Below are 21774 nucleotides of genomic sequence, written 5' to 3'. Positions count from 1 at the left end.
CTTAAAATTCTGAAAATGCATTTTTTCCTCACATTGGCTCCTGGTATGAAAGCAAGTTAGTTCCCAAGGGCAGAGGAGTGAAAACAGGCTGTAGTTCTTGCTGCATGTCAACTTTCAATCCTGGCTCAAAATGCAGGGAGCTGCTTTCAGCAGTTGAAGGAAATTAACAGCCACCTAGACAATGTAAACACTTGTAACTGCTAATCACAATCTGTTCTTACTGGCTTGCCTTGAGAAAAAAGAAAAAAAAAAAAAAAAAGAAAAACAAAAACAAAAACAAAAACACTTGCCTGCTGTTAACTCCTGCCATTCAACGATTTGCAAGCTGCTTCCACTCTCCCTAAAACTTACTGCTCAGGGAACACTCTTACATGTGATAATTTTTCAAGTAATATATGGCTGTGACTGTATGCTGATTTTATCAGGAGTGTTACCCAGCACTGTCAGAAGACATAAATATTTAGCTGAATGCAAAAAAACTTTTCACTATTAAGTATGAATGAAATGCTATTCTGCTGTCACTTCAAAAAATAAAATAAAATCAGTGTATGATAGCAGTAGCCAGCTGATATGGATTCAACATATCACTGGTTGCTTACCTTCTGGCAGCTCTCAATGAATTCATCTATGGTAACTACTCCATCTTTGTTTTTATCCATTTTCTGTTCAGAAAGAACAGAAATGTATGATTACACTCCTGAAATCTACTTTAAAAAGTCATTTTTAATATTTCATTTACACATTGGCCTAGGGAACAACTAAGCCAAAATGCTACAACGATGTAGGAAATAATACACTAGCTTGAAGAGCTTGTTGAAAAGGCAACACATGGCGAGTAGATCTGAGAGACAAGTGCCTTGGGATGAACCATGGAGGAGAATAACAAAATTGATAGGATATGCAAAACTATTTCAACAATGAAAGAAATCTTTCTACAGCTGCAAATGGAGCAGTCTTTTTGGTTCCCTTTGTTACCTGACCCACCTGAAAAAAGGTTTCCACATGTTGTCTAGGCGTGTCCTCCTTGAGAACAGGATAAGTGCATTTCCCCATCATATCATATATTGCTTTCATGATATCAAGCATTTCCTGAAGAGAAAAAAAAAAATGCGCAATTCAGTGTGCATCATATATTGTGCTTTGATTCAGAAAACATAATTAATTTCTATGATCAGCATTTTAGAGAAAAAAATTACATTGTTATTTAGTGATTGAACAGCTTCAAGAATGTACTGAATTCCCTAGGAATTCTAGCACATTGGCTTGGCTTTCATTACTCGTTCAATATATGCAGATGAATGTTTCTGATTTTAAATACTTTAAGTGATTCAGAATACGTGCACATTCACTGTGGGAAGAGTCTCCTAAAATCTAATGCATAAGTAAACAGAAAAAGAATTCCATAGCAGCAGGTTAACACAAGACCTTCATACAACTGAGTTTTCAAGAGAAAGAAGAAATACCCACACACAAACTTGCACACTTGCAATGAGTTTTCCATTTTTATCAAAAGCTTTGGATTTTGTTAATAGTAGGAGTTACAAAAAACGTAAGAATAATTATAGATGTAAGTCATCTGCTGTACTCTGTACATACATGTTTCTGTACATACATAAGTTCGTGATTTTTTTTTTTTCCTTTTTCAATTTTGATATATGCCTTAAAATGAGAAAAAAAGAGTACATTTAGTTTCATAATATGTTACACATTATTCCTTGACAGGTCTGATTTGACAGAGGTTCTTCTGATCCCATTCTTCTTTCAAAGCAAGACTTCTGTATACAACCTTCAGTTTCAGTATTAGTATAAAAAGTAGACCTTACCTCTTTAGTTATGTATCCATCCTTATTTATATCATACAAATTAAAAGCCCAGTTCAGTTTCTCCTGTACTGTCCCTCGGAGTAAAATTGAGAGACCCATAACAAAATCCTAAAGGGACAAATGATCTTGGTAAGTTTGGAATGGAACAGTATTTCACAAACACTCAGAAATGCAGACAAATACATCAGAATCACAGAAATCCTGAGAAGCGTGTTATTTCTTTCACTTGACAGTAAGTGTTAAGGATTGCTGGTTATTCAAAAAATTAAATGTCTAGGCACTGTATACTACACTAGTAATTAACAAGCAAATTGAGCAATTTTCTATAAAATAAGCCACTGTTTTCCGTTAGTGTATTCATCCTCTGAAATGCCTCATGTAAGAAGTCTTTGTTGAATTAATTCCAAGTAAAAACAAACCCCGTGGTGTAATGACTCAGAACAAAGCTTAAGCAGGAGTTAGATTAATCTGAGCACAGGAGACCAATTTTGGAATAGCTATCCACCGAGGAACATTACATTCTTGTTGTATGTATACCTCATTGGAAGTAGAATATATAGTTCTCAAAACTCTTAGCTGGAGCTTGTGCAGTCAGCATTAAAAACTAAATGTGTGTAACCTCAATACATAAATCTTTCATTGGAAATCCAATAGGAAATGGCAGTTATTTTGCATCCATGTGCCATCTCAGTGGTCCTGTTACCCATCAATACTCTATTGCTTTACATCTACTCCACAGGAGTAAAAAAGAAAACTGCTGAAATTATATGCACGTAGTGTTTGGCTATGGATAACTGACAAATTAACATTAGTCAGGATTACTCAGACTATGCCCTTGATCAGCAGACAAGCAATTCTGAAAACTGATATACTTACGTAACACCAGGGCTAGAACAAGATTTTTACTTCACAGTTGTAATGCTGTAATGTGATAGAAAGTACAGCAATAATAGCAGAGTGGTACAATCTGAGGCTACAATAAATGAGAACAAGCCCCATAGATGCAGAAACAAAGGAAGAAAAACTGTTTAACTTTGGAAGGTCTCAGGTAGGCAGTGATCTCCAGAAAGATACCCTCACCTTCACTGCCAGCCCTTAAATGAGGTCTGGGAGTGGATCCTGGCTGCACCCCTACGGGTCACTTGTTTATGCACCTGAGCTCCCCTGGGTTGGGCCTGCATTCTCACCAGGTGCTCAATCACTGTTCAGGCTGTGACTGCATTTCCACTACAACAGTTAATATTCTTTCAATAACACAAACCTTATTTACATTGCATGAACATCATCCATACTAGAGAAGATAGCAATCAGACTGCACTGTAATCTGTCTTCTGCATTTCTTAGCTAATTTACTGCATTTTTAAAAACTGTGGCTTTTTTTTTCCCTAAGCTTTTCCTCCACTTATTTCTCTTTGATAAGCTTGTATACCCATACATCTGTAAAATCATCCCTATAATGTGTCAAGCACAATAATTCAATAGCTTATATTTAAATGTGCATTTTTACATTATTGTTAAAGACATACAGGAATTCTTTAGAGTAATACTAAAGCAGAGACTACAAAAGCTGAATGATTCTGTATTATCTTTGGCAAAGTGTGCATTTCCTTAAAACAGGAACAACAGAAAAGAATGCATACCCAGTGGAGTAAAGCAAACACAAACATCACAGCCTTAGATGCTCTGGTAAGAAGAGCTCTTTTGACAGTTTCAGTCATTAACAATTCCAGTAGTATGCTCTTTGTTTTTTAGTCTGTCATAAATTTCTGTGTTACTAATACATGTGCCCTTTGGGGTAAATTAATACATGAGTCTTGAAAAGAGTTTTGGTCAACTTATCTTGTCTACATCTCAATGACTAATTGAGGGTCATAGAGTCAAATCTCCAAACAGCTCTTTAACAGCGTGCTATAAAGTATTAAAATGTCCAAGAAATTTAGAACAGATTTGATCACATTACAGCATTAGCAATTAACCTTTTTGATTCAGTACTATTCGTATTTTTCTGCACTATTTTACTTCCTTCCTGATGCCATGTTTCTTGAATTCTTCTGCAGAGGTCTCCAATAACTTTATTTTTTTAAAATAATATGTTTCACAACTCTTGACACCAGCAACATTTGCATTTATTCTGATGCTTAGAGTTGTGAGGCACTGGAACAGGCTGCCTAGAGAAGTAATGGATGCCCCATTCCTGGAGGTTGGATGGGGCTCTGGGCAGCCTGATCTAGTGTGTGAAACCCCCGCCCACAGCAAGGAGGTTGGAACTAGTTTGACTTTAAGCCAACCCAAGCCATTTGATGATTCTTAAATAATATCTATTTTCCTTTTCCTTATTATTTCTCTTCCTTTCTTTGAGGCACCCACTCATACGCTAGTAATCTTACTGACAACTCATAACCTTCCAGGTGTATGCTCTAAGCTTTGCAAGAGTGGGTCACCTCCTTCCCTTTTGCATCAGTGCATTTGGGAATCATACCCACATCAATCCAGGCACACTGCCTTTGTCTAAGCCTTCTCTGGAGTTCTCCAGTTCAGGAACTATAAAAAGGACTTATCATGAAAGGAGGTTGTGATGAGCTGAATAAGGACCAGTTAGGACAGGATATCTTTTCTACATATTTAATTTCATACAATTTAAGAATATAATAGTAAAACCATTTAGAAATGGAAAATCAGATTCAGCGGTCAAAGACTGAATCCACACAGCATTTTGGGCTAGATCTTCCAACAGAGAAAGGCTCTGGATGGTGGAAGGAGTGGGGCTGCCAGGAGTGGTGCAGCTACAATGTTAAGCTAGTGATGCAATACAGAATGCTACAATGGAGCAATAGTATTTAGGGCAGAAAATAAGCTCAGACGGAGTCTGCCATGGAAGCACACCAAGTATGAGTTCTTTGCTATTTGCCTTTATTCCTTTTCACAGCTCCTCATTTCCAATCGTCTAGCTTCCTACTGAGCCTCTCAGTACTTGTGAAGACTTTGATTAAAGGGGTCTAATAGGGAATGTTAGTTACAGACATAATGGGGCACAAATGCAGTTAAGACAGCAAAGGTTACCAATGAACTGCAGGAACTGCTATTGAGAGGAACTGTATTTACGTGTATTGCTTTACACTGTCTGGTATCAGAACTCTTGTGAGATCCTCACTGCCATGCGAAAAATTGGCTGCTTACATATATGGCATCAGCAAGGCTTTTATGTCTTTAACAGAGAACCAGACTTGAAGACATTCAAGCTCAGTAAATCCCAAGTTGCTGTCTTGGAGACAATACCAGTTCATTACTGTTGTTATTAATTAAATACCAAAGTTGCATTTGATCTTAAGACATAAAAGAAGACATAAAAAGGCAGCATAATTCTGGATTCTCCACTAGAAATGAGTTAGCAAGCTAGTTAATTAATTAATTAATGCAAAATTCTGAGGGAACAGTTGAGGAATGAAATAATCAGGAACTCGCCAACAACTTTACGAAGGGATAATTAATCATTTTAGGAGCAACAAATACAGATTACAGATTAAACACTGTTTAACATCTCCATTGCATTTGGCACAGCTTTTGTACTTGAAGGCACTGAGAATTAGTTGGGGTTACTGAGTGACTTTTCCTTTTATCAAGATCGCATTTAGAGCTTTAATCTGCATCTATAGTAAACTCAGGGCACTGATTTGAATGTTTGCTTGTTTATTGCTTATATTAAAACAAAACTACTTTGCATAACTAATGAAAAAACTACATTAATCTCTAAATTGACACAATTACAGTATAAGGAAGGATAGTTTCAAGCAGCTGGTTCCATGAGTTTCTTTTTATACTATGTAAAATGCTGCAGCATAAGAGTCTGACTCTTCAGAACTGTATAGAGTTAAGGATGTGCAAAATTTCACATACATAACAATCTCACTAAGGAGCCTTGTTCAATGAAGGTTTTTAATCAGTACAAGTTCTGCTTAAGTCCAGTACTTTGTTGGTGATTAAAAATGTGATGAACAAAGATCAAAAAGCTAGAACAAATTCTCTTTCTTCTTTCCTGCAATTCTAGCTACCACAGTGTCATTAGAAAAAAGGAAAGTGCAACAGACAAAAAAAAAATTCTACATGTTATATCTGTAGTTCTTCCAATACCATTTCGAATTTTCCTGTCCTTTTCACAAAGAAGAGAGTCAAAGAGTATTTTTTCTTCACAGATCACAGACCATTATACTAAACTGCATTTAGTTCTACACTGTGATGTAAAAAGAAGTCTGGAATGAATCATTATTTGTTCACCAAATTTTTAAATCACACCACTGTTCCTTTACTCTTTGTGCCAATGGGTTTTCTGCGTCTTTTTGGTTTATGTGTTCTTTTGGGTGTTTTTTTTTGGTTTTTTTTTGGTTTTTTTGTTTTTTTTTTTCTGGCTAAAGGGAATTAACTAGAGTGTGGATTGGTACAGAAAAGATATGGTTGCATTTGAGATAAAAAGGATCAGGAAAAAAAAAATGTGGTTTTTCCCATTTCATGAAACCCACGATTCACAGCTACTTTCACATGATTAGAAAAAATCAAAACATTTTTAACATTAGAGGGATGCTTTTAGAATGGTTATTGTACTGTTTGTAAGTATGAAGCTGCTACATGGCACAACGACACTGAAGCAGGGTCTTTTGACTGCACTAGAATTACACTGGGCTTACAATTAGTGCAAATGAGATCAAAGTCCGGGTCACTTTATTCAAATTGATACTGAACCACAGTACACTGGAAAATGTCTGTTCTGGCAATGATAAAAAATGCCGTTTCTTTTATTTTTCTATTTTCCTCTATTCCAAAGCCTCTTTTGTACATGGACCTGCACTTTGAGATATTCAAATCCACTTTAAAAAGGCTTTACATCTACCTCATTTCTTAAGGTTTTCTCTTTGAAATACAAATGTGAACAAATTGTCCAGGAAGGTTACAAAAGCTTCTTTTGTTCTCATTTTCCCTAATGAAAACAGCAGAAATGTTTCTTAAATATTGATGCTAAAAATACTTTCCAGCACTGCTGCTGCTGTTACTGATGTTAACCAGGATTCCTTGTAGAATTAGCCTGCATACAGAAGACGTGAAAAAAAGCTCAATTTCTGCTTCCAGTTTTACATGGAGCCTATTGATTTCAGCTACCTGGAAGAAGGCAGATGGGGTTTGTGTTTTTTAAATAAATGCAAATAATCTCCCACAAAATGCTCTAGTTATGTTTCCAGCTGAGGTTTAGATTTGCGATCACAGTGCACCTGCTTGGCAAGGATTCCTCCATGTTATATAAATAATAAAACCATAAAAACTTTTTAAAAAGATTTTCCTTCAAATAATAAAAACATATATAGAGCATTTAAACAAATTTCCAGCAGTTAAATTTAATTCCAAACCAATCTCAGATTGTAAGGATACCATCTGTCCATTGAAAAACAAGCAAAACATTTAATTCTTTAGCTTAAAGTAAGGGGTCCTTTTCAGCACAACCTGCTTTCTTTTAACTGCTGCAGGGCGTTGTCTTTTTTGTTATGGTTTTGTGTCAGTGACGTCAGCCTTTGCAGGTGGTGACAGCAGGGAAAGACAGAATTTTTAAAAACAGATTGGGCAGGTAAACGGAGGAAGAATTAGTTTTAAACATCTGTGCTTTTAAATACTATATATGTTTGTAGAACTCCTCCTGGAAATAATAGAGTGTATAAGGAATCCTATTTTGTCTGAATCATCCTCTCAACTTTAGCTGGATCAGAGTATTTCTCATCTTGAAAGAAGGGGAAAAGATAAGGATTCTGTTATGCAACTATTGAATAAGTTGACTTACCTTGTAATGGGCAAATTTACAAAAACTGTTACATAGCATGGTTTGAGTTTCACTTCTAGGATATACGACTGCAAATTAAAGATTTTGTTACCATGTCAGAAAAATTTGAGTCTTTTTATGTGATCCATATAATGAAACCAATCACATTCAGCTTCACTGCAAAGAATATTAAAGCATTAAAGAAAATGCAGAGAAAAGATATAACAGTATCACTCACCTCAAAACTTACAGATCCATTGTGATCAGTGTCAAATGCATTAAACAGAAAATGTGCATAAGTTGTGGAATCTACAATTTAAAACAATAAAAACATGTCACAATAAGCACACCTTCATAGTAAGCACATCTTATTCAGTGAAAATAATTACAGGAAGATATATTTTGACACCAACTAAAATTAAAATTTCAAATCACTTTAAACTTTTTAGGGGGGGCAGGATGAACGGGGTAAATTAGATTAAGTATATGTGCAACTAGACCTGAAAGGAAATTCTGAAAATATAGGCTAGAATATCTTTATTCATTTTCATTACCACTGCTGCATGCAAATGATTAATCACTGAGATCTGAACAAGTGGTTAAGAAGTCATGTTATTGTACTCTGGAACAGTCTGCATCAATGGGAATGCTACTTTATCAGTTAAATGACCATGATGGGAGATCTTTCTCATGTGCTAAGGAAGAAAAATGTGTTCATTTGTCACTTTAAGTGAGGGAAGCAGGCACTGCCATCTGTGCACTTGGCGTATGGCTTTTACTCTGACAACAGGCAGATTGCTTCAGTTGAAGATGAGCGGGTCAGAAGCTGCTGCTGCTCTGGGTCTCTGCATAACAAACTGGCACAGGGAAATGCAGAAGATGAGATTTCAGAGTCACTTCAGTGGCATTTGCCATCCATCTGGCTGTTCAGTACTTGTCAAGAGCCACAGGTGAGAGACCCATAGCTGGAATACTGCTCAATTTCCATTTTACAAAAACTAGATGCTTAAAAACCATGAACATGAGTTGCTGTGACTAACTGAAGAGATCAATAATATTCTGAAAGATGGCTGAGCGAGTAATGCCTTCACTAATTGTTTACTTTTCAAGCCTTTTTCACTTCTTATCAAGTAATTTTGGAAACACTATACAGCATCCAACATATGGTTTTGTAAGGATGCATCTTTCCATTTCCACCAGATTCCTTCCAAGAGACACAAATTAGTTCAGGAGTTTTGAAACGAAACTTTTATTTTGAAACGAAACTCAAAACTATGCTTCACAGATTCAGACCAAGTAAGCGACGTCTCTAATCTTCAATATGTTGATTCAATAAAATATAACTGTAATAAGAACAAACCTTGCAGCTTTCAAATCTTTTGTCTGTTAACACATTTCAGAGAATTTCCTCCCAAAAATTTAGAAATTCTGTGGAGATATTTGTTCGCTCATCCATGATGCCAGCCATCAGTGTAGTTGCTTAAACATGACTCAGCAGGTGAATTTCCACTTTAACTGAAAAATGTAAACTTCTTTACTAAAGTTTATGTTTAGAAATTTAATTCTCATATTTTCTAAAATCTACTGAGACATCTGTTGTACAACAATACAGGATACAAGTCATCTTCAGAAAAAAAAAAAACAACCACATTATAGAGGCATAATTACTGCAAAATGAATTTTAAATACCGTCCAATTCTCTTGGCACTCATTTCTTGAAAATGTGTGAAATATTCCTAATCATTTTCTGTGTATTTACATTTTGTTTGTGCATGTAATTTTAGTCTGAAATTTTGTCTTCAAAAGCACTGCAGGATGAGGTACTCTGGTGTTTTAATTACACCTACTTAATGTGATCCGCATACTCATCTTGAACATTAATCACTTTAGACAAAAGCTTTACTTTTTAAGTCAGATGTGTTTTCATTTCAAGGATCTGATATAACTAGTAGGTTAAATTGATATTTTGACAGGCTGAGGCAGGAACAGATATTAAATCAGAATTCTTTTGAAATACATCGTTAAAACATTTTAAATATCAGACCAAAAAATGGTAATCATTATATATCGAAGAGTAAGCCTTAGAAAACCATGAACATAATCCGTTCTTTTCTTAACTGATGAGCAGTTAACTGTAATTGCTCAGTGTGTGGATTCCTATCTGTGACCTGCATGTCTGAAGAATAAATGCCAGTGCTTTTTTCTCAGACAACCTGTTGTGTGCATGCACAGAAGCTACTGGGGCCTAGTCATTCACCAGTATAGCACTGGCTTTCTCATTTTCTAGAAAGTTAATTTTCTACTTTTCTACTTTTTGGGCATGGAAAACTTTTCAGAAAGTTATACTGCCTTTTGAAATACATTGATTTTACTACAATTCTGTGTCATCTCCTTTGATATTCTTGTAGATCCTGTGTCCCTAGTCCTGGGTAGCTCTTGACATCACTTTGATAAAGTTGCTGGATGACATTGGCAGATCATGATTTGATAATTGCTTGCTCTAAGGCTTAAAATGTTACTCAATATCATTCCTTTTGCTCAGGTGATATGCACAGTTTTAATTATAAATTCTGTTGTGTCAATTTTTTGATTATGTGAACGTTTACGGCACACATCTACATGTATGATGTTTTAACATGGGGACATATGAATACGTTGCCTTTGCTGTTGTGATTTCAAACATTTTTCTTTTTAATATTCATATGCAAAAGCAGTATTTTAAGTTCAGCTGAAATTCAGAGGCCTTGGCTAAAATGCTGTTAGCATGCACAGCAACATCTACTGCAGATGAATTTCTGGATTTGATATTTTCCTACCATGCTAAAATTGTAATACACGGGGTTTCTTTAAAAATAATTTTGACTCAGTAAAGCAAATTTGGCTGTGCAGGTGACAGGAAATGTAGTGTATTAGCACCTCTGAAGCTTTGAATTTGATTCTGGGGGTAAGTTCACTTCATGGACTCAAAACTGAAAAGAAGCTAAAGATTTATAGTAGTCTATCGGATCCTGGTTTTCTTAGGGATTCGTTTTACTGCATCTTCCCAAAGTTAAATATAGAGAAAGAAAAAAGCATATTTTCATTCCAAAAAATACAGTACCATTGTCAGCTCTGAATATTGTTGCCACTGCTGCCAACAAGCCACAGGATTTGCAGAGCTCACTGCAGAACCAAGGCCAGGCAGGCTCATGCTGCATGGGCTCCTCTTAATCTGCCTGCAGCTCTGTCTTTGTTTTCCTCAGTGCAGCTGTGACAACTGCTTCTCTGATCAGCCAGGTTTCTGAGGCTGATTGGTATTGCTTTTGTGGTACAACTCTAGAAACACAGTTATTCTAGGCTGCAATGGTGGCTTGGGTAGGATGGGAGGGGACTGGGCACAGGCTGGAACTGGAGAACCTACAGCCATAATGGACTCACCTGGAGCCAGGTGAAGAAAAACAGATGTGGAGCTGGACAAGAGTGGTATTAGGGGTAGCAAGAAACAAGGAAATAGTAAAAGATGCCATATAATAAATTTAGAAGTAACATAGAGCTGAAAACCAGAAAGGCACACAAATGATCTGAAGTGAATCCTAGAACAAAGAATGAAAAAGCACCAACAAAAGTATCATATTCCTTGTGGGAGAATTTCTGCATGCTGACTCCTCCCTTCATCCCACAAATGATGTCACTCCATCATCCCAGAGGAGCAGTGGACAGGTGAGCAGAAGACAAGGAAATGGGGTAGAAACTAAGAATTGTCTATGTAGCAATTTTAATTTTAATTGCATTAATGTTCTTACTGTTTCTTTGTAACAATTAGCTCTGGACTAACAAAGGTTATACTTTTGTGACTGCACTTATTCGAACAATAAACCTACTTGTGTAAAAGTTGTTCTTTCTTTTTGCCCATGAACTATTTTGAGTGTAACAATAAGATTTTTTTATTCTTATAATTTTAAGTGCAGTAAAGATGTAGTAAACCACATACAGAGTAGTTGTTTTCACCAGCCAGAGTGGTTAGAAAATGCAGTATCTGAAACTGTAATTATTAGCCTGGCTTAAAAGCTTAGATGCAGAAATAATCAGCAAGCAGGTCAACTCTTCTAGCCTCTTGTTCTTCCCTATTGATTGTGCCTACTTGTTGAAAATTCCAGTGATGGTAATCCTCACTGAATGCTGCTCTTTACCTTGTAGGTTTTTATTTAAAATGAAACTAATTGGGAAAGCTTTTGTTCCTACCAATTAAGTTGAGGAGTTTTCTGATTTTTTTTTTTTTTTTACATGCATGAAAAGAAAGAGCTATGAAGAGCTATGAACTGTTCTATGCTAGCATGCAAATCTCAAGAGCTGTGGGAAAAGATGAAGAGGCAGGACTGAAGAGCTGTAGGAAAATAGGAAGAGAGAGGACTGAATGGTAAAGGTAAGCAAAAGAGGGGAAAACTATTCAAACTAAAAAATAATCTGCATTTCGAGGCAAAAGAAAAAGTGAAATGTTTTGTGTTGCCTTTATTGTACTGAAAGATAATGAAGAAATAGAAATTAATGAAGGCCCTGAAAGCCATTGCACTGAAGTTAAGCATAGCAGAAACAGCCTTTGTTTATGTAAAGAAACTCCATGAAAGTCAAGGGAGTTCTCGCACTGATACTAGATTCTAATTTGACCCACAAGTCTAGTGCCTCCTACAGATTTCAATCCTACTGTGAAAGGTTTTGTGGAGTAAAAGAGAATGGAAAAGAATGCATAGGAAGTTTGAAAGGACATAACCTACTTCAAAGACACCCAAATACAGGTGGTATCATCGTAACAGTAGACTGACTTCATGTACATGTTGCATTTCCTTCAGAAACTTACACTTTTAAATGTGTCCAATAAATACCCCAAGAATTTAGACAGAGCCTGAGACAACAGTCTCTTAATTTGAATAGGGTCTTTTGTCACACTTATAAGTGAACAAAAATGTCACTATGCACTGCTGTACCAATGAGGGCTGCCAAGTACTCACCTCCCTGTGGAAAGAACTGAGAGTAAATCTCTTTGAAGGTCTCTTCATTGACAACACCACTGGGACATTCCTGGAAAAAGTTAGAGACAATAAATAAATAATGTGGAATCTGTTTCAGGCGAGCCCTATATTAAAAGACCACATAGAACATGTGTGAACCTGAGAGTTTAACAAGCTACAAGAGCTTGATTTCACTCTAACAATATTAATGCATTAAACGTGCATCACTTTGAAATGCCTTCCTAAAGAGTTCCCATTAGACATCTTTTTTTCTGTGCCATTTCTTCTCAACTTCAGCATATAGAACTGAGTGACAGCATGAGTAACAGCTACTGTGCTGCAGTGCAGCATTACTGCTGGTCATGGGCAAGCAGCACCTGTGTGGCACAGAAACCAAGCAGGAAGCTAAACTGCATTTGCAGTTCAGTATCACAATCAAAATATGCAGTCAACATATAACTCTGACGAGTTAATGTATTCAAAAAACTCCACCTCAGAAGGTCTTTCTCAAGCCTTGCAGATCCTTCTGCCTCTTTACATCTTGTTTATAAACTGAAATATGTAAGGAAGAACGAGCAGAATCTGTCACAGCAGGGTGTAATCAGAGAAAACAATGCGAAACAAAGGGGAAGAAAAGAGGATTTGAGCAGTGACTATAAAAATGAGTTATGTAAAGAGGTTGGAAAAACAAGGAAAACAATATCACTTAGTAAGTCATGCAGTAAAAATCAAAGGCAAGACTGTGGAGTCAAGTCCCAAACTTTCCAGACTGAGCAGATGATTTCAGATAACGCACGTAATTCCCTTTTGCCTTAATTCCTTCTTCAATACAGTGGGTGAAAAAAAAAGCCTGGCAAGCTCTATAAGACAAAAGTATGTCTGGAAACAAAGTAAGGGAAGAAAAGTCAAACAGTTAAGGTTTGTATATATATTTGTCAATTGCTATGCTATTCACACTCATATGTGATCCTATTCTGGAGCACTGGGGAAATAGCTTCATATGAAGATAAAGAACAGTGTAACATTGTTTGCCAGTGTAATAACAGCTTTTCCTGTGACAAATGACATTTCTATTAGATCAAATAAGGAACAACAAGATATTCATAGCTTTGACAGCTTATGTGAAGAAACAAATAGTGTCATCTCACTAATTGAGAGATGATGCACTGCCTGAAAAATCCATGTCAGATCTGTAGATGTTGGATTATTTTGACTGATGTCACGCTCAACCAAAATTTTGATTTATGTCACTTGCCCTCAGCCAAAATCAGACCTTCAGTTCCTGATCAGTGGGAGCATGAAATACATAGTAAGAAACAATTCTGTTTATCAGAACAGGTAGACAAAGGGCAGGCATGGAGACATAAGTACGAAACAATTTGTGTATGGCCATGGAGGCTGGCACTGATGCAAGCAGAATGAAAGTGCAGGCAATGAACAACATCTTGAATTTATCTAGGTAGGTTCTCTGTATTTAGCTCTTCTCTTTGTCACAGCATTGCCAGTAACAGCTTACATTTTCTATCCACGTAATGTAAAACCTGAAATATTGGCCAATTACCCTTAGAAAAAACAGTTAGTTTCAAACTTTTCTTTTTTTAGCTCGGAGCTTTCTTCTGAGACTCTACAAGACTGCAAACAGCTTTTCCTTGATCAATTTGAATCTAAATACATATCTAGTGAACATCATTTACCTCCAATAACATTCTTTTGCTGTCTCATAAATCTGGCATTATTGAATTTATCAAGAGATTTCTCCATTTCTGTAAAAGGCATTTAATATTGTAATTGTTAAGTATTCCCCATGGCTTTATATCAAGTTTTTGCTGACTTCTTCCATTGTACCAACTGTAATTTAAAAAAAATGTTTCTAATTTTTCATTTAACTCTTACGAAGCAATATAATAAAATAGTTTGAAAGAAAAATGTTAGACATTTAAACCATTTCCTATATTTTTTTTTTTCCCTCCAGATGTATATATAATTTATTTCGTTACAGAAAATTGGTTTGACAGTCCTTTAAAATTGCATTAAATTGCATTATGTGTTCCTTCTGGAAGAAAAGGAAAGGAGCATAAATTCATCTTGAACTGTTCTTCCTGAGTCCTGTCCTCTCTCCTTTAAAGAGAAAATAAGATAGACTGACAGAGAGAATAGAGATAGAGAATAATAAATATGATTCTGCCTTTTGATGGTCTCTCCTGCTTGCTGTTTTACTGCTGGGAAATTACACCTCCAGCACATGGTCTTATGAACTACTCCCAAACCTGTAAATTATTTACAAGCTTCATGCTGTCTAAGCTGTCTTTTTTTTTTAAAGTATTTCTAAGAATATTGCACTGAGCAGATTTATCTCTACCACTTAATCAACACCCGTTTTAGACAAGAGAAAAAAGAAGAAACAGTGAAGGGAAAAGGGAACAAAGCAGAAAAAAACACCAAGCTCATAAATTTGTCTGTACAATAAACATTTTTTAATGCTGGATTAAGCTGTATTACCAACTTTGGCAATTTTAAATATATTTTACTTATAGGCTTTTGCATGTCAACTTTCCCATCAAATTTTGTTCTGCTTAATTTCAGATATATGTTCATGTCTATCAACTTAATTGTCTGACTAACAATATTTTCTCTTTTTGCATAGACTTCTATTCTGACTGAAAACTTAGAAGTACCATGAATGCATAATGTAATGAAAATCATAAACATAATTCTGAAATATTCTTTGAAGTTAATTCTAACAAAACCCACACAGCTCAAGCCCACAGTGACTTTTCATAGCCTGGTCCAGTTCTTAATTTTTCATTTGAATATAACAGGACTTTGACAAAATCAGCATGAGAACATTAAAAATCGCCTTCATTTAACAACATAATCTAGGCCAAATTAATAATGAAATCCAGGCCAACATTCACATCATGAAGTATGATCAGAATTGCAATGCTCTACACCTGGAAAGAAATTGTTCCTTGCACCAGAACAAGTTGTGAAGAGATTGGCAGAATGGCATCACTGCCAAAAAGGAGGTGGGGTGACAGCAGATGTCAAATTGAGTACGAGTCAACAAAGCATTCTTACTGCAAATAAACCACCTCCCAAGCGATGCTGGCCAGCTACTGTCCCTCCCTGCTTGTCAGAGTACAAAGAAGAGGCTAAGGGATCCCAGGGATGTGGAGAGTATGAGGAGGGATGGAAGGCATGTGGAGAGGTGGAGAGGTTGGGGCCTGTTTCACATAGGTAGGTCAATGCTAAGGTATGAGCCAGCAGCTACCTGAAGAGCAGTAATATCCAAGCCCTTGACTGGGGCAGACACTTTAACAAAATTCAGTGGCCGCAGCCTGAGTTTTGTGAGCTAACACTGGACAGATGACAAAAATTATTCTATACTTCTTGGTACACTGAATTCTGATATGTTTGATATAACCCCTAATTTAGGGAGAATTTGTGCTGTTGATCAGCTTTGGAAAGTTGTTGCATTGCATGTATGGGGCAGAACTTTATGCACTCCTTGCTTCTAAAGCTGCATCTCTGCAAATTCATTATCTGGGGGTTTTAGTACTGTATAAATTATTGGGAACAAACCCACTGACACTTAGTTCATAAACTGCTCTTGTCTTGTTCCTTCTGTGAAATAAAATGTGTTCCAAAAGTAGCACATATAAGGAACAAAGGTACAAACTGTGCCTCTAAGGACAAGGTAGGGACTTTGGTGAGAGATGTCTAACATGGTCTTGTTATGCCTTGGAAGGAGAAAAGCAGATAATCTCTCTCTGGAAAGGGCCCATCACATCCTGACATGCAGGCTGACACATTGCCATTAACAGTACAGGCATACTAAAGGCTTTTGGTAAAATGGATGTGTATGTCAGCTGTTGTTCTTCAGTAGCTGAGTCAAACAGGTATTTGTAGCACAGATATGAGCCTTATAAATCTTAGCAACTGCCACATTCAAAACCTAACTCAGAATCTCTGATGCTCAACAGCTTCCACGTTTTGCCAGTTCACATCAGATAATAGTGTTCTGCTGCTCAGGTAATGGCTCTGTAGCCATGGGTCCTTATGGAAAAAAAGCTGAAATCCCAGCAGCTAGGAGGGTGAGCGGTGACAAAAGCACTAAGGTGAGTGTGGGTGGATGAAAATAATAGAAAAAGTTATTTCAAACAAGCAGTGACACGTTTAAAAAATGCTTTTAAGTTTGTTGAAAAACTAACGTGATTCTAATTGCGGGTAATTGGCTGAGCAGTGGAGTTATAGTGCATGAAGTTAATGGTTGTAGAATAAAAATAAAAACTACAAGTGACAAAAAGCAACAATAGCATCACGACGATAATTTCCATGTCAAGGTTCCCAAGTGTTTAATTTTCCTTCCTACAGTTGCAAATCCACAACAGCTTGTTTCAAATGGCTCCTTGGAGTGCCTGCTGATTATTCTAATATCATTGTTTACCTTCAACACAGGGTGTCCAAAGGTGTTTGTTTTTCCCCCAATGCACCAGCTCCTCCAGAGCTGTCCCTGCTCACTTCTGTTTATATTTTATATACATTTTGCTCCCAGCTGTATGCTGAATTCTGTTAGCTCAAGCAGATCCAATAAGGAGGGTATTACATTTAATAAACGTATATAATTCAATATATAGCACATTAATTTGTATTCCATATATCACTACTGATTTTACTTGGGAATATCTCTAGTATTAAAAATAAGTTTACCAGTACCAATCAGGCTAAGCTCAAGTTTTGACCACTGCTAGAACTGCATGCTGTGAATAAGCTTGTAACTTATTGTATTCTAAACAAAACAAAACAGGTAATTTTGTAACTCATTTCTCTATACTAAAAAATAAATCTAACTCAACCTTGATGTATTCATCAGGAATGCATTTCTATGCCAGCTTATTTTGAAGTGAGTAATAGTATGATTAGCACTGTGTCCTGAAAACATTCTTAGAATACAGGGTAGTTTTATATATATATATGTGTGTGTGTGTATATATATATATATATTTTTTTTTTTCCCCCCAGTAAAAAGGCAGAACACATATCAGAAGTGATCTTACTGACAGAGGGTCTGGGTGGCACTGCTGGCATTCAGATCACATCATTTGGCAACACAGGAGAAACACTGAGAAGAAAAAGAAAAACTACAGCAGCTAAAAAAGTGACATAAACTTAGGAGTTCAAAGGAGATGATACAAACAAAATGCAGTTTGGGGTGAAAGAAGGGCTTGATTTCACAGTCTGAAATGTAGCTCAGTAGATACATGTAAAAGAGATGCTATGCACCAGCTTGTGAAGCAACCTTAAGAAAGTAATCTGGAGAAGACTTTTTTCTTAAAATATTTGAAATGTGGCTGAATACAGTACTGGAAATTAAGGCAGGGAAAACTAACGTAGGAAACGTTAGATAGTACAAAAGATCTTCTTTTCTCATTAATACAGTTTAAAAATTTCCCACGTTTATGCCCTTTTTTTTCTATTCCTTTGCTCTAAATACTTCTAGAAGAGGTACTAACAGAAAAAAATGTGGAGATAGGGGAGCAGCTGTTTTCATGGCACACTTAGATATCACCAAGAGGGCAATGAATTCATGGAGACTCTATAAGCACTGTCCATTAGGTGTTAGTAAAATTTCAAGGGGCTATTTCTTCTATGGATTAAAAGGAAAAGAATCCTGTCCTTCTAATCTGTTACAGACAGTCATTTCTCTGAAAATGCCTCTTTGAACAGAATCTTCTGAACCACTGCATTGTATTTGGGCTCCTCTTTTTGAAATTGGATGAATGGCATTTAATTTCCTTTGTATTGATTTATCATTCAGCACTTCCACATCAAATGGGCGCTTTGAGGAAGTTTTCAGGAAATCAACGCATGTATGAGATAATTGCAGTGACTGCAGAAGAGACGCCTACTTTGGTTCTTTGATCAGGCAATTATATTTTTCCCCCGCTTCTGTGTTCCTCTTGAGCTTTGCTATCTCTTGCTATAAAAGCTAGTTTGTCAAAGGTCTGGGTGTGGTGGGCAGGACAGCATTTCAAACTCCTCACAAAGGATGAATGTTGGTTTTATTCTTTATTCTATCTTTACACCTATCATTTTGAGGCATGGCCTGGTCTATAATACAACGGAATGAGCCCAGACTGTAGTCACCTTTCTTCTGAAAAGTTAGGGAGCTGCTTTTAATTACCAAGAAACAAATGCATTTTTCTGACATCTGACAACAATTACTCTAGGGAACATAAGACTCCAGCACTTGCTGCTAACCTACACAAAACTATTTAAGTACAGGCTACTAATGGCATTAAGTAAGAAAGGCTCTCTCCATTTCACACCACTGCCATGGAAGTGGCAGCAAAGCCTGTGTAGCTCCTTACTCAAAATAGGAAGATGAACATAGACAGGCTTCAACAGTAAAGAATTCTTACTCTACCCGATACTGCCTTCTTCTTCATGCCAGTTACCCATAAAATGACCACCAGTTAATTTTCTGAGAGAGAGGATAACTCCTCAAGCAACTCAGAATCATAAATTTTTTACTCTAATCAATTTTTGCATGCCATTATGTAATTAAAATATTTTGCTAACTTTCCTAACATTTTAAAATTACATTCCATATTTTTTTTTAATTACTGAATTATTAGCATTGTACTGATAAACAAAGAACTTTCAAGTTAGTATGTATCTGTGAATGCACAGGGAATGGACTCAATTAAGGATTTTCTTTCCTAGTTCAGCTCAATTCATACTCCCTAATTATACTACATCTATTTAAAGTAGAACACATACAAAGTGTAGGACAAAGTGTACTTAAAACATCATTATAGTTAAAAGAATTTCATGCAATTTTTGTTCTATAAATGCTTCCTGGAGTAAAATGAAGATTAATTAGTACATTATTGAAGACTTTCCTGCCTTGTATGAGTGCTGAAAGAGCCAGTACATTGATACACATGAATATATTTGGAAAGTAGACATTTTAGAAGTCTAAACCACAGGGTGATTTTTGTATGACTTCTGTTTGCTTGTTTTTTTTTGTTTTGTTTTGTTTTGTTTTGTTTTTTTAATTACTTTTCTTAATAACACTTCTTGAAATTACTCTTATGAAAATTTAATTCTAAGAAAAATTCTATGGCCACTATTAATATTCTTTTCATTTATGAGATATTATCCCCAGCACAAAACCAATATATGTTATATATATATCACTGAGTATGTTTCTAATGACCTATCTCTAGCCTGAAGGATGTAAACTCATTTTCTCTAATGAATAACCTGTGCTCAGTGCAATGACATTGCAAACCATTGGTGTTTTTTATTTCAGTTATCACTTCTACTTTTCATGTTATTGAAAAAGGGACAGCTATTAACCTCCTGTGTATTGAAATTGAGACTTCTGTATTTATTTTTTTGTTTGTTTTTTTATCAGATTTCTCATCATAGTTTTCTGACCTGTAAACTGTAAAAAATAAAATAAAATAAAATAAAGCCTTCAAAGCATATCTTCTTTATTGAAATAGTTCTTGTTTTACATTTTGGAAAATAATTGTGATGCAACCATATAGAAAAATGCTACATCATAAACAGAAAGCAATGAATAAAAATCCCTCCTTTCGATCTTTCTTCACTGTTCTAAACTGCAGTAGAATTTAGCTAATGACTCACAGAGGAAACATCACAGGTTATTGAATTATCTTTTATTTCACATGTGCTGCAGTGGCAACAGCCTGTATCTCTAGGAACATTGGGGAAACCAATGGATTTGATAGCATTAAATCTCATCTGACTGATCAAATCAACTCAGTCTCCACTGACATCCATTGGTGAGATACGTGTAAGAACTGTTCAAGCCTCATATCATCAGGTAAAACTCAATGCTTCTTGTTTGAATTTACTGTAATAAGAATTATAATACTGCTTCCCAGTGGCACAGCAGATTTGATTGAGGTTTTGAACCTTCCACTGAAAGATACTCTAACAATGAGAGCCTTCTTACCACCCCCTACTTAATATGGCAGTTTCAGAGGAAAACAAGCAGAAACGGAGGAGCTGGCCCACATCCAGCATCTGTGACTTCACACAGTAAATAACAATCAACACTTTGGCTTCATCTCCCATGCAGTGGGCTGGGTGCCAGCAGCACTTTTAATCAGCGCCGCTCTTCATTTAGCGATGCCCACTAACCACTGTAATTTTTAGTCTCCTATTATTAGCACTGGCACTAAAGCAACAGTAAACAACATGACTAAAGACTTGAACTTAAAAACTCACCCCAAAGCCTGACAGATCAAAACTTTATGGATGAGTCCCTGGCATCTGAGAGGTGCTTACTGCTTCTGTCCTTGTTTGTCACTACAGGAGGGCATTTTACAATCCTGACTTCACAAATAGGAAGGCACTATAATTAAATTATATGTAGCAGAACCCATGCTTTAAACACTGAGTTGTGCATTTTGCTGTAAACACTTGGCAAAGACAAGGTACTTAGACTCTTGGGAAAAACTGTATGGAGGCAGGCACTGCCTCTCATATACTTCTATATGAGTGTTTTCGATCACATCCCTTCAAACCAGTTATGTTCTCAAGTGAGCGCAGGAGAAAACCTCTTACCAGCAATGCTAATTTCTCATGTTGCTCGGCCTTAAACCCTCTCAAAAGATATCCTTGAAAAGGATGGAGAACCACCAGTTCCTACCAGCAGTATCAGCATATATATCAACACCCTACATTAAAACCATGGAAACCTTTATTTTATGTTTCTTACATGAGGGAGTTAAGATTTAGGAGCTAATTTGGTGCTTTTGTTGGTTATCCTAACATTCTTATAGACTGGAAAATTCTGAGGAGGGAATGATAGAAACAACCTTCTATTAAACAGTCTGATGCTCTCCTGTTAGCAGACTGGCACAATCTTCTACAATTACTAATATTGCATAACCATTATGGAAAGTGAGAAAGCCAGAATTTAGCACAAAATATTTATTAAGCAAACTCAGTGTGTCAGGGATAAGACAAAAGAACTATATTTTGTTTAAAATTCCATGAGTTTTTTTTAAAGTTTGTCAGAGTCAACTGTTGGTATTAAGTGCTGACACTGTTTTAATCATTGAATAAGAATTGTGGGTTTTGTAATCCTGGGATGCATCTGAACATAAGACAATCAGCTTGAAAATCT

The 21774-nt window shown here is 36.2% G+C and overlaps 1 protein-coding gene and 1 long non-coding RNA gene across 7 annotated transcripts in view; one reads left to right on the top strand and one right to left on the bottom strand.

The window, feature by feature from the left end:
• The window catches only part of KCNIP4 (potassium voltage-gated channel interacting protein 4), a 381941-nt gene that overhangs the window by 7578 nt on the left and 352589 nt on the right, over nucleotides 1-21774 (bottom strand). For all 6 annotated transcript variants that reach the window (XM_090139604.1, XM_090139606.1, XM_090139601.1 and 3 more), the window contains 5 exons: nucleotides 12606-12675; nucleotides 7859-7929; nucleotides 1824-1931; nucleotides 985-1089; nucleotides 600-662 (listed from right to left, as the gene is read on the bottom strand). In XM_090139604.1, coding sequence (XP_089995730.1) covers nucleotides 600-662; nucleotides 985-1089; nucleotides 1824-1931; nucleotides 7859-7929; nucleotides 12606-12675 — 417 coding nt within the window. The remainder of the gene's footprint in view (nucleotides 1-599; nucleotides 663-984; nucleotides 1090-1823; nucleotides 1932-7858; nucleotides 7930-12605; nucleotides 12676-21774) is intronic.
• LOC149918272 (uncharacterized) lies at nucleotides 7946-20041 on the top strand. Its single transcript, XR_016466204.1, has 4 exons — nucleotides 7946-8570; nucleotides 11896-12022; nucleotides 16589-16723; nucleotides 17628-20041. It is a non-coding gene; the product is annotated as an uncharacterized LOC149918272 (long non-coding RNA).

The sequence above is a fragment of the Phasianus colchicus genome, chromosome 4 (assembly GCF_987193195.1).
Source record: "Phasianus colchicus chromosome 4, bPhaCol1.hap1.1, whole genome shotgun sequence".
NCBI classification, from domain to species: Eukaryota; Metazoa; Chordata; class Aves; order Galliformes; family Phasianidae; genus Phasianus; species Phasianus colchicus.
The sequence above is the reverse complement of the archived record's forward strand: the minus strand, read 5'-3'. Positions and strand labels throughout refer to the sequence as shown.